Source organism: Manis pentadactyla, chromosome 5, assembly GCF_030020395.1.
Source record: "Manis pentadactyla isolate mManPen7 chromosome 5, mManPen7.hap1, whole genome shotgun sequence".
NCBI classification, from domain to species: domain Eukaryota; kingdom Metazoa; phylum Chordata; class Mammalia; order Pholidota; family Manidae; genus Manis; species Manis pentadactyla.
The window spans coordinates 125075518-125088085 of record NC_080023.1 but is presented as its reverse complement, the minus strand read 5'-3'; the positions used below and the strand labels follow the sequence as shown (position 1 = coordinate 125088085).

The 12568-nt window shown below is 40.1% G+C and overlaps 1 protein-coding gene across 20 annotated transcripts in view; it reads right to left on the bottom strand.

Moving 5' to 3' along the window:
• IL15 (interleukin 15) overlaps positions 1–12268 on the bottom strand; it is a 70639-nt gene extending 58371 nt beyond the window's left edge. For 4 of the 20 annotated variants that reach the window (XM_057502647.1, XM_057502642.1, XM_057502650.1 and 1 more), the window contains exons 1-2: positions 11823–12203; positions 10216–10280 (exon numbers count right to left, since the gene is read on the bottom strand). Coding sequence is in view for 2 of the 20 variants with exons in the window: in XM_057502654.1 (XP_057358637.1) it covers positions 10262–10280; positions 11823–12241 (438 nt within the window). In the remaining 18 variants the exon portion in view is untranslated. Of the gene's footprint in view, positions 1–10215; positions 10435–11383; positions 11786–11822 lie in introns of those variants that run through there. The other 16 variants (XM_057502644.1, XM_057502651.1, XM_057502646.1 and 13 more) reach the window with 8 other exon arrangements.
• Between the last annotated feature and the right edge of the window lie 300 nt (positions 12269–12568).

The window sequence follows — 12568 nt, the reverse complement described above, 5'->3', positions numbered from 1 at the left end:
GAGACTGGGAATGAGGCATCGGAAGAATGGAGAGTCATGGAGTTAAATCCATAATACAGCAGTCTAGTCTCTTCAACCTGAAGGGCACCCACACCAACCCATTTGGAAGACCAAGGTTTTTGTCATTGGCTGATAACACTAGCCAATGATGATCTTAATTTAAAAGAGAGAAGCTCTGACTGTAGTGGGGGAGGGAGGATGAGGACTTGATAATATGGGTGAATGTCGAAAACAATGTTGTTCACATGAAACCTTCACAAAATTGTGTATCAGTGATACTTTAATAAAAAAAGAGAGGGAGAGAGAAATTCATGGGGAAGAATATACAGTGGAAACTCTATAAAGAGGGACAAAACTGGAGAAATGTATGCCAAATGAGAAAAGCCTAGTGGAATGGGTAATACAAGGATTTAAAAGAATAATAACTTGTAGAGTAGTAAGGGGGATTTTGGAAACATGAACCAAGAGCAAGAAACTATGCAGAAATAATAGAGTATAATAAATATTTAAAAAACAAAAATGATAAAGTAAAGAATTAAGTAGATAGCTTGAATGCCAGACAAATACCACTGAAGAGTGAAAGAATGGGCTGTACAATTGGATTAGCAGTATCCTGGATGGCATTAGGAATAACATTACATGGGGGAAAATGAAGGAAGTCAAGTGACATGGAGGATGAAAGTAGAAATTTCAACTTCTGTCTACTTTTGGTCTGAAAAATATATAAATAAAAGAAATAAATGAGAAAGTAACAATCAATATTTTTCCAAAAATTATAACCATAAGACCTCAAAATAAAGAAGAGAATAAACTGGCAAAAAGATAAATTAAAAACAAACACACCCTCACAGTCTGGCATATTTCAGTTGGCATTCAAGAATATTCAAACCAAAAAGAAACTTCAAAAAATATTCATAGTCCACACAATGTCAAAGGAAAATAAGCTGTACTTGAATTAGATACCCAAACCATTATTTAAATATGCAGCAAGATTAATATACTCACAGGCATGTAAGAGCTCAAAAAAAGTCACACTTTACTGACCCCGTTTTAAATAATTTCTGGAGGAAGCAAAAAGATACAGAAAGCCAAGATAATAAAGAACCTAAAGTTCACTGCTCTTTCAATAAACAAAACATATAAAGCACTTATAATAGTGCTTGGCACATAGTAAGTACTCTGGAAAAAGGACTGCAATCATTATCTTTGTCATCAATATTCTGCTAGTTGCACTGATACTAACATCCTCAGGGTTCCCACTAAAAGAAATTCTTTTTAAGTTCTGTATTAAGTATGAGGTTTACTAGGAGCTTTTCAGTAGTTGTCATTCATTCATTCATTCATTCATTCACTTGGTAGCTCCCATCTAATTTTATCAAGGTCTTATCTAAGAGCTTGGAAATAACTTTTTCTGCATCCATTAAGATTATATTGTTAGATTTTCTAATATCAGACCATCCTATACAATCCTCAAGTAAGACTTATTTAATCATGGTAAAATTGTCTTCCTGCCGGGGAAATTGTGCTGTGTGTTTTATTGTTGTGTTATGTTAGCTAATATTTTATTTATATTGAAAAACGCTATTGATCTTGTGTTGGTATTCTGCCTGGCAATCATGCTAAACTCATTTATTAGTTTTAGTAGTTTGTTAATTTCCATGGCTGTCATTTATAAATAATGATAATTTTATCTCCTACTTTTGAATCTTTATGCCTCTTATAGTTTGTGCAGTGAGGTAGCACTTCTAGGTGAAGAGTATAGGCTCTGGGGACACCTGATTGTGGATTGTGGGCAAGTTAGCTGAAGCCCTGGTGCCTCAGTGTAATCCCCTCAAAGTGATGAGGAAAGCCCCTCAAGGACTTTGGGACCATTACACAAGTTAAAGTAATTGGCCCATGGCTAACAATAAATGTTAACTCTTGAAATATTTACTAAATGAAGTATAGAATGAGAGATCCCTAACCCAATACTAGAGGTTAAGAAAAATGTTGCCAAAGAAAAACATCAGACTGAGACTTCTGGACCAGGTAAATGGGTCAGGAGAAAGGGGCAGGGAAAAGACATGGAATGAAACAGTGCACTCCCAATGAGGGGTGTGTATATTCACATGTTTAGCAGTGAAAGAAAGCATGGCTTGTTTAGAGAATGGACAGTCCATTCTGTGCACTGGATAATTCAGCTCTTCATATACAAGTGTTACCTGCTCCACCAGACAATAAGTTCCTGAAAGGAGTCTCATTTTGCTCATCTTAATATCCTTCACAGCACTTGCAAGAGAGCCATGCGCAAAGAAAGTTCTCAATAAATATCTGCTATGATTCAGGAGGGCTTCTGGTATCTATAGTTAGCCCACTGATTCAGAACCATAGTCTGGAAGCCAATGTTTTATAAACTGCACAGGCAGAGAAATGTCCCTTGAATTAGAAAGGTTAAGGTTTAGAAGAGAAACACCTCAGTATCAAATCTAATAAGCCATCGTAAAACCACATGTTTGAAGTTTTAGAGTTCCTTCACAGAACAATGAGAACAAGGATCTTGTTTTCCAGTCATGGAATCTAATGATATAAAATACAAATTGACATTTCAGGTTATTGCAAGTTTTAAACTGACATAATAAAGTTGTTATGCCTGTTATTTGTTCCCTTGGATTCTCAGGAGTAGCACTAAATAAATTAAATATTAACAATACTACTATTTTTATAAAATTTCATCTTTTTTGTACTACTGAGATCATTTTGTTTTCAAAATATTTGGCAAATAGAATTAAGAAAATGAAAGAATTTCTCTTTGAAGGAATTTAGAGAATAGGGTATGACTTGTTTCTAGTTTCATGTACTGCAGCTTTACTTTTCAATTTATAAAATTATTCCCTTAATAATAAAACTGGCACAAAACATTATAAAGCCTTATTTTTTCTTTAGTTCTAAAAAGCTCTTAAGGACCATCCTAAAATTAATGTAAAGATTTTATCTGTAGCCTGGTCCAAATTAGGCCCTGAGGAAATTCTATTTCCTTTCCTAATCCTGACAATCAGGAACATGCTGGGAATGGTTTTCCAACAGCTATGTAATCACTGATGATTTACTTCCAGGAAAATCTAGTCAAACTTCTTTCCTCAGTACAGTATTTGACCCCTCAGTAATATGATAGATGACTGGCAACAAAAATAACATTATTCAAGGTCTATGATGTGCCAGGCAAGGTGCTAAACACAGAAGGACACACGCAGTATCTCCCCAACTTCAGCCCTTAACTCTAACTCACCATCACAATTGTTGTCATCCTTTATCTTTTACCTAAGGAGAAAGGCAATCTGAATACAAGCCAGTACAGAAAAATACTACAGATACTATTAGAGAGGTATCCCTCCGGTTGAGACAGCACAAAGGCGCGATGTGGCCAATTTTCCAGGGGGCTAGAGAGGAGGTAAAGTTGGGGTTTTAGAACTCCATACAAGAAATGATTCTTTAAAGATAAGTATGTTAAACTAAAAACAAATGAACAAAAACCAAAAACAGAAAAATGACCGTGTAGATACAGAGAACAGATTGGTAGCTGCCAGGGTGGGAGGGTGGGAGGGTGATGGCATGGTAAAGGAAGTCAAAGATACAAACTTCCAGTTATAAATAAGTTGTGGGGATATGATGTACAGCATGGTGACCATTGTGTATTTGAAAGTTGCTAAAATAGTAAACCTCTCTAGCATGGGGGACAAAGATACAATTCAGTTCATAACAACTGCCTTCCAATAACTGAAAAAAAATATGAATTCCAAACACATTTGAACTTGAGAGTTTTGAAGAGAGTACTATAAACCTAGCAGTATGTCAGATAGTTAGCAGGGTTTGGAGAAGAGTTTAAGCAGAGTGCTGGTGGGAGCTCAGTATGAAGTATGTCAATCAGGCAAAGCCTCACTGCAAAGACACTGTGAGCCAAGCCCTGAATGAGGTGAGGTGAGGGGTAAGCAGGCCAGATCTGAGAGAAGAGCATTCTAGGCAGGGGTGGCAGCAGGGGCAAAGATGCTTAGGTAAGAACAAAGCATTGCGGCTGATGGATACAAAGGTTGTCAGTGTGGCTGAATCAGTGAGCTAAAGAAGAATAGTAGATGAGATAGCAGAGCACACATACTTAGAGCCTTACTAACCATTGCAAATGGAATTTGGCTTTTATAGAAGTGAAATGAGAATGCAATGGAGGGTTTCGAATAGAGGAGAGGCATGACCTGTTTTAACATGATCACAATGTGTGGCTGATAATCTTCAAAGACGGCTGCCATCTATCAGCATCATCCCTCCATGAGCAAGCATGACATACTACCCAGCAAGAGGCAGCATCTATGTCATCTTCTCTTGAATCTGGGAAGGCCTTCTTCGAACTCACTTTTTCTAGTGTAATGAGACAAACGTGACATTCTGGGAAATCCCAACCCAGGCCTTAACAGCATTTGCAGCTCCCACTTCCTCTTTTACAGAAGCTGGAGACTCTGTAAGGAGCCTGACTTCCCTGAGACCACATGCTGTGAGAAAGCCCAGTCTAGCCATGTGGAAAGGCAAGTGGAAGAGAACTAAGGAACCCAGCCAACAGCCAGAATTGAGGCCCTATATAATCGGACCCAGTGACCTGGGACATCTCAGGTAATCCTTGACCACTGGAGTCATACCAGCTGAGACCACAGACGTCGTGAAATAGAGATAAGTCATTGCCACTGTGTCCCATCAAAATTTCTAACCTCAAAATTTGCAACAAATAAAATGGTTCTTATTTTACACCCCTAAATGCTGGGGTAGTTTATTACATGGCAATTAGTAACTGACCCTGAAACTGATATGAAACCAGGTGGTTGGTAAACACCTGAGGAGTAACAAGAGCCCTGTTAGTGAAGCTAGAAAGGGGGAGATGGGAGAGGGCAATCATGTAGTGCCGTAATGATTGGCAACTATGTCTCTTGCAATAAGGTAAAAGAAAATGTATCTACTGAACTTGTACACATAGCTAAGAAGATTTGTGAATGTGATCACTGGCTTCATTTAGTCTCCTAAGATTAATTACAGGAAAAGAAAGATGAACTAAAATGTTCTAGCAGAATTTAGACAAATCATTCAATCCAAGACTTGCTACGTTGGAAAATAAAACACTGTCATTTTTGTCTTTACAGGAAGAAACAAGGTTCTCAAAGAAAGGCGCAGTCTTATGACAAAGATCAAATCTAAGATCTATTAGTACCATGTGCTCTCGAACAAATCAAGCATATGGTTGGAAGATCCCTCAAGACCTCGGAAAGATTTAAGGTAGCACCTCACAGACCAGCAGCAAGTAAACAGCGCTTCTAAAAACCTTTAAGGTTTTCCCTACAGCATTCCAACTTGCACCCAAAGCAAAGAGCCTCTTTTAAGAGTTTTATCGCTGTGTCTTTTTCTAATGGAGTGAGTCTCAAAAATTTTACAGGAAACCCCTAAGGTTTATATGAAAATTATTACTAAAAAAGCACCACCATTTAAAAAAAGACACAAAAGGTTTCTAGATTCCTAACACTTTAGGAGCAGGAAGCAGACTATTGAACTGTTAACAAGTTATTTCTTATGGAAAAGAAAGAAAGAATCAAAGGAGGGGCCCTTAACTTTCCAGCCAGCCCAGCTGCCCTGCAGACAAATGAATGAAGAAACCTTTTTGGATGTTTCGTTCCCAGGAGCCTAAGAGGAGCCAACCAGCTGAACGTAGCTCAACTCACAGAATCATGACAAATAACAAACTATTGTTTTTTTAGCCATTGAGTTCTGGGGTGGTCTTTTATGTGCGGCGGGGTGGGGGTGGTGTTGTTTGTTTAATGCAGGCAGGGCAGATAACTGAAAACGGGTTACTGAAACACTCTGGCTGCTGCGTTGTGTTACCGACAGACTGGAGGTGGGAAGAGGATGGAGGTATAGGTGTAGCAGCAAGGACACCAGCTCTGGCAATAATGCCAGGGGAACTGGTGGCAGCGCTTGGACCCAGGAGTGATCAGCAATGATGGTGAGAAGGGCAGATGTGGGTCATATTTAAAGGGACAGCTAAATTATTTAAATGTGGGGCAAGAGAAAAAGAGGACAACTCAAAAGATTCACCGATTGATTATCTATGCAACTAAAAGAATGGAGCGGTCATCAAGTAAGATGGGACAGGAAATGGGAGAAGCAGTTCTGAGAAGTCAAGTCAGGGAGCCAGTGAATGAATACTAGGTATCTACTCAGGAGATGTTATTAGATGCGTATATGAGTGTGTAGTTCAGGGACATGTCATGACCAGAGATAAATCGCAAGTATAGAGAGGTATTAAAAGCCTTGAGGGTGGATGCAGTCACCCAGAAATTGAGTAAAAATAGAGAAAGGTTCAAGGACTGAGCCCTCAGACTCCTGTATTTTGAGGTTAGAGAAATAAGGAACCAGCAAAAGGACTGAAATGGATGCTGGCGAGGTAGGAGGAGAATAAGGAGAGGAGTAACCTGGAAGCCGAATGAAGAGCCCCAGGCCCTGCTGAGGGGCACACAGGCAGGGGACCAAGCACGGACCTCTGTATCCAATGGCAGGGTGCACAGGGCAGTGAGGTGGCAGCCTGGCTGATTCAAGACAAAATGAAAAGAAAGAAACTGGCTTTGCAAGTTTTCCTATAATATAGGGAAAGAAGAACCAGGAGGTAGCTGAAGAGAAACATGAGGTCAAGAGAGGTTTTTGGGGGGGGGGGTAATTATAGCATGGTTGTATAGTGACAGGTTAGACCCATCAGAGAGAGGAAAAAGCCAATGATGGAGAGAAAGGGTAATCGCTAGAGCTGTGTCCTCGAGAAGGTAACAGGGATGAGAGTGCACACTAGAAGGGCTGTGATACTCTTCTGGCTGTTTTCCTCATCTCTTAATTTGTTTTTTCTTCAACAACTCCTACCTCAGACTAATTTTCCCCAAATACTATTTTTATTATAATATGCAACAATATTTTGCTATGTTACATTTGTTTCCAGCCTATTTTAAATTCCTCTGCTTAGCTGTCAACTATTGAATGGTCTGACTCTCAATGAAGTCAATCCAAGTCAACTATGTGACCAACCCTTGGCTGGGCACACGGGACAGTCACATCGTCATGTCTTTATTCAAAGTGTTAACTGTAGAGGCAGATATATACTAAGGTGAATTTACGGAGATAAAAGGGGAATGTAGATAGCACTAAGTAAATCATATAAGGGATAAAATAATTCTGTCTGGACAGTAGAAGGGGGCAGCAAAAGTTACAGAGAGTGGGTATTTTGAGCAGATCACATGAAGGATGACACAGTGTGAAGAGGAGTAGCAGGTGTGTCTAGATCACAAAAGACATGGACCGGAGCCAAGGTCAGAAGAGGAGCCAGGCTGCATGCTATCCAAGCCCCAAGCCCTGGAAACTATTTCCCCACTGTTCTTGGTGGGGAGCCTTTACTGCAGCCAGACTTGGTCTTTACTATTCCCTGCCTGCCTCCCCACACTTCGTTTCAGTTGCAGTGAGCCATGGTAATCCAGAAACCAAGGGCAGCAAGTGGGTGATAAGGTTGAACCAGATCAGAGATCTTCAAAGTGAAGAACAGGCACCTCTGGGAACCCCATTACTTTCCAAGGTCTATACAGGCACAGAGAGGTCTAAAGGAACCAGTTCCCAATCCATAGGCACCCCTTTTTATAAATGATATGCCTGAAATGTGCCTGAGGCGAGCGATTTCTAGCAAGTTCTCTTTCTTACTTCCTCTTTTATAATCACCCTTCTGCCATTTTACCAAAGAAAGGCCTGTCTCTCCCCTATCCAGAATCTCACTATGTGCCTCAACTCTCCAGGGTGCCAAGTAATGGGGCAATTTGAAAAACTGATATTAGAGAAACTTTCTTTAATTAAAGCATTGATAGCAACACTACCCCTATCTATGTCTCTGATATAGTTTACAACATAGTTTAGTTTTATGCCTCATGATTACTTATCAAATGTAAATGGATTATTTTGGCTAATTGTATACAAATAATATTTAAAATAACAAAGATTTTTTACAATAAAACCATGTTTAATTGAATTTAAATTCATATACTTTTTGTTGCTGAGGAGTAAGAAAAGACGCTGGAAAAATATGCTGTAAAATGTTCAATTAAATAATAATTATTTGAAAGTTCTAGAGGTCAGTGTTAACAGTGTGCAAGGAGTATTCTGTTTCTCAAATTTCTGTTTGAAGGTATATGAGCAAAATGCCCAGTGAAGAGAATGAAACGATACAAGGATAATTAAATATGTCACTGGGCTCCGTAGGTATGGTAAGTAGCTCTCAACAATCTTACAACCATCATTATTTTTCTCTTCTAGGATCATTTTCAGTTTCAATTCCTTTTTGCAACAAAATACTTTCTATCCCTCTCCTGTTCATCTATGTATCCTGCCAACACTTGGAGGAAGCTTCACATTTGGAGAAGAAACAACTTAGTTAGAAAATGGTTAGCTAATAGACATTCGGACTTTTTAATACGTTTTTATACAGCCCTCTGCCTTTCTAAAAATGAGCCACAAAGCACTACTAGGCTTGCAGTGGAATAAGACACTGGGAAATAAACACATACACATACCGTGCCTCTAGATACAAAATATGTACAAATAACATTAATGAATTGAACTGAGTTCAAAGAACTTCTTATTTCCTATTTCTGATTTTAGCACTGAATAACTTAAAACAAACAAACAAAAAGGATAACATTCTTTGACCTAAAGCAAAGTAATAAATAGTAATAAATAAATATATATAATTGATCATAGCTAATTAGCAAAATTCACCATTAAATAGTTTAGTAGTGAATATATTCCACTATTAGCTAAAGCCACAAATGTTCTTTCAATTTCCCTATGTAATTTTCACATCCAATCCATGCCAATAGGATAGCAGCAAGCACTTAAGCTACATTCAGCCTCAACAGCCTCATGCAGTAACCCATAATCACTGGGCAAATAAATCTAAGAGCTAATATTGAACTAAAGAAAGATGTTGGCTTTTTGACAACCCTTATACCATAAAGCCTTCCAAAGAGGGCACTTCTCAAATAGTTGACTACACCACATCCGTTGTGATCTAATGAGCAAGTCTGTTCTGATCTTTCCATGAATCTCAGCCTCTATTTTGATGGATGGACAGACGGGTAATAGATACAGACACATAGATCAATCCACATGTGCTTACTGTTTGTTAAGCTCTATCAGCAAAAACTGATATAAATTAAACAAATATTTTCTTTAGAGCACCATAAGAGAAATTTCTCCAAGGGACCAAACACGTACAGACACTCATGTGGATATTATTTGATTATAAAGATAATCTTTAAGTATATAATTAGTATTGTCAATAACAGAATGCCACATAATCATTACGTTAAAACCAACATTCTACCATTATGATACTCTGCATCAAAATGAAAAATAGTGGTTGATCATAACTGTCAAATTGTGAGAAATATTTCTATGGAAATACATCATCCTTCATAAACAACAGAGATCTTAAATTTGGGTTCAAATCCCAGCTCTACCACTTTCTAGCTTTGTAACTTGGGAGAGTTATTTAATTACTCTATACTTCAGTTTCTTCAACTAAAAAATGTAATGTTTTAAAGTTTATTATGAGGAGTTTTAAAAATACATACATACTTTAAACAATGTCTGATATGTAATAGCTCACCAAATATTAGCTATGATTCATACAATATCCCATAACTCAAGTGGGCCTAAACATAGTAATCTCTGTATTGTCATTAACTAACCTTCAAAAGAACAGTTACTTACTGAACAAAACTTAACAGTAGACTCTAAAAGTGACAGGAAGAAAAAAATCTACTAAGTTCTAAAATGATTTAAACTGTTTTGGATCTGAGACCCATTTAAAAGCTGAATTATGGATATTTTCCTCAAAAAAAGTCCACTTATACCCAACATTTCAGGGCTTCATTCACAGCCTTCGTGAAGTACATGCAGACAGAAAATCTGACATGGAGAACCTTTTAGGGTTTGAAATCTTTCCATTATCAAACTCTATTTCAATCAACCTTAAGCCACTGTTTTTCTCCACCATCCGATGAAGTTTATAAACATGTATTTCACTGACAAACATTATGTTTTGTGATATAGCTGTTGAAATTTATGTATTAATCTCATGAACTAAAACAAAAAGCATCAAATTGTTTTTCTTAAACCCACCAGTAATCTGCAGGAAAATTCCAAATTCCCGAACTATAGCTTCAAATCAGGTTCTGAAGTTTCCACTGCAAATGAGCACAGAGCAGTGAATCCAAAGTATGGAAACACTCTGTCTATATGAGGCGCAAGGCCAGTGACCAGCCTAACCCCACTCTGTCACTCTGTCACTGCCACAGCGCCAACAACACTTCAGGAAAGCCATTCCGAGTATCACTAAAACTTGGAAAGGAGAAAACAGAGGGAGAGATATAAGGATGTGACATTAAAATACAATCATCATAAACTTTCAGAACTTTCTGAGACTCCTTATTAACTAAAATTTTTAATTTTCATCACTGTTTACATCTAGAATGGTTATTACTTTGTCTTCAGTCCTTTCCTTCATGTATCTATTTTTTCTTTGAGCCTCCTCCCTCCACTACCATGCCTACCCCACTGTTTTTTAATAAAATGACAGTTAATATTTTAATCTACATTGTAGCTTCTTGCTCTCAGTAGGATAGCTCACCTGGCAGCCTCTGCCACAGCAGGAGGCTGTAACCATTCATATATGACTTATTTATTCAGCCGCATCAATAAAGTGTCTTTAGGAACACTGACAAGATGAGTTTGCCTGTTACAAGATGCCATAGTATCATAACATTAGACAACAGCTAGTGACAACCACTTTATCACAAGTTTTGAAATTTCTGACTCACCATGTTTAAGAATCTGTTATAAGCATTATTTAAGAATAATCTTATCTTATACATACGTAGAAGTTAACAAAATCTTAAATACATGGAATTACACAAATTCAAGTGAATTGTACAGTTGCTATATGCCGTCGAGCAACACTTGAAAAAATTAACAAGATTTCGTTGAAATCCACCTTAAATAAGCATTTTATTGCACTACAAGTCTCCTGCATTTCTTCCAAGTTTCTAATACAGCTTTTCTAAGAAAGAAGTGCTTGTCCAGTGTTGGAACTAATAATATAGACCCAGGCCCGAATACCCAACAGTGATCATTCCTGAAAATTCCTCTCCCTAGGAACACAAGCGTCCTGATCAAAGAAGATGGTAATTTGATTTTGCAAAGAGGGAGACAGACGCGCAGGCTCACACCCAAGTTTGCACTGGCCGGCAGGAAGTTTGGGAGTGGGCAAAGAAGTGCAAAGCTGCGGTACCTTTCTAAACTTTCTGAGCTGGATTAGGTAGTTGCAGGACTCAGCGCTCTGTGTTGTCAGACCGCGTCTCCTCCGACACGGGGAGGAGGCAGCGACAGCCAGGACCACGTCCCCCACCCTCCGGCAGCCTGCTGCGGAGTCGGCGGAGCGCACAGAACCGAGCGCAGCCTCCCGGTCGCCCACAGCCAGCAACGCCCAGTGCACTGGGGAGCCGCAATCTGAGCTCCTCTGGAAGCGGAGGATGGCGACAGTGCACGAGAGGAATAAAGGGTCAGAAGGGGAAAAACCTCTGCAAGTAGCGCAACCGAGAACTGAAGACACGGTCAAGTGTTTCCCCTAAGAGGGCGGGGCGGCGGACAACGGGTAGGTCCTGCCGGAGCGGGGAAAATTCCAACGCCCTTCCAGCCACCGTCACCTCCCTCAAAGCGCCACTCTGTACCTCCATGGAGTCCGGGCTGCAGGGCCGGGGGCGGCCACCCGGCACCCTGCCCTGGTCTTGGGCTGCGACTGCTGCGAGCGAGTAGGCTGGGGCTCCCCTGGGCGCCCTGAACCCAGGGAGTCCCAACCTTCAGCGAAAAGAAAAGTGAAAGAGGAAAGAGCCAGTAGCTGAGGCAAAGATAAACACCCCGGCGGAGGCTGGGGGAAGGGCGGGATGGCAGCAGCTTCCAGAAAAGTGCCCCAGGTGTCGCGACTCCCCGCTGCCGGAGCTGGACTCCCGGCAAGTTTGCACCATTGCCACGCCCAGGGGCGCAGAACCTGGAGGGTAGGCTGAGGAAGGCCAGGGAGCTGGCCCGCCTCGCAGGAGCGCAGCTCCGGCCTCGAGCCGCGCCTCCTGGAGCACCTGCAAAGAAAACGCATGGGAATGGCACGGGAGACTTGTCCAGAGAGGCCAGAGACCTGCGCGCGCGAAGGTTAAATGCGTTTGATAGGGATGCGTGGCTGGTCCAGACCAGCCTTCGGCACGCTTCGTTGACTGAAAGAAGGAACGCTCTGAAATTTTACTCGAGAAAACGGAGGAAGACACCCGGGTGACTACTTTCTCCCAAACAGTTGACACAGAGGGTGAACGTGAAGGAATGAGTCTGCAGATCATTCACTTCTCCAGTCGAGTGCATAATGGAGTATTAATACACAAGGTGTCATTTAATGGGATCATTTAATGGGACCCTGTGAAATGTATTTTAC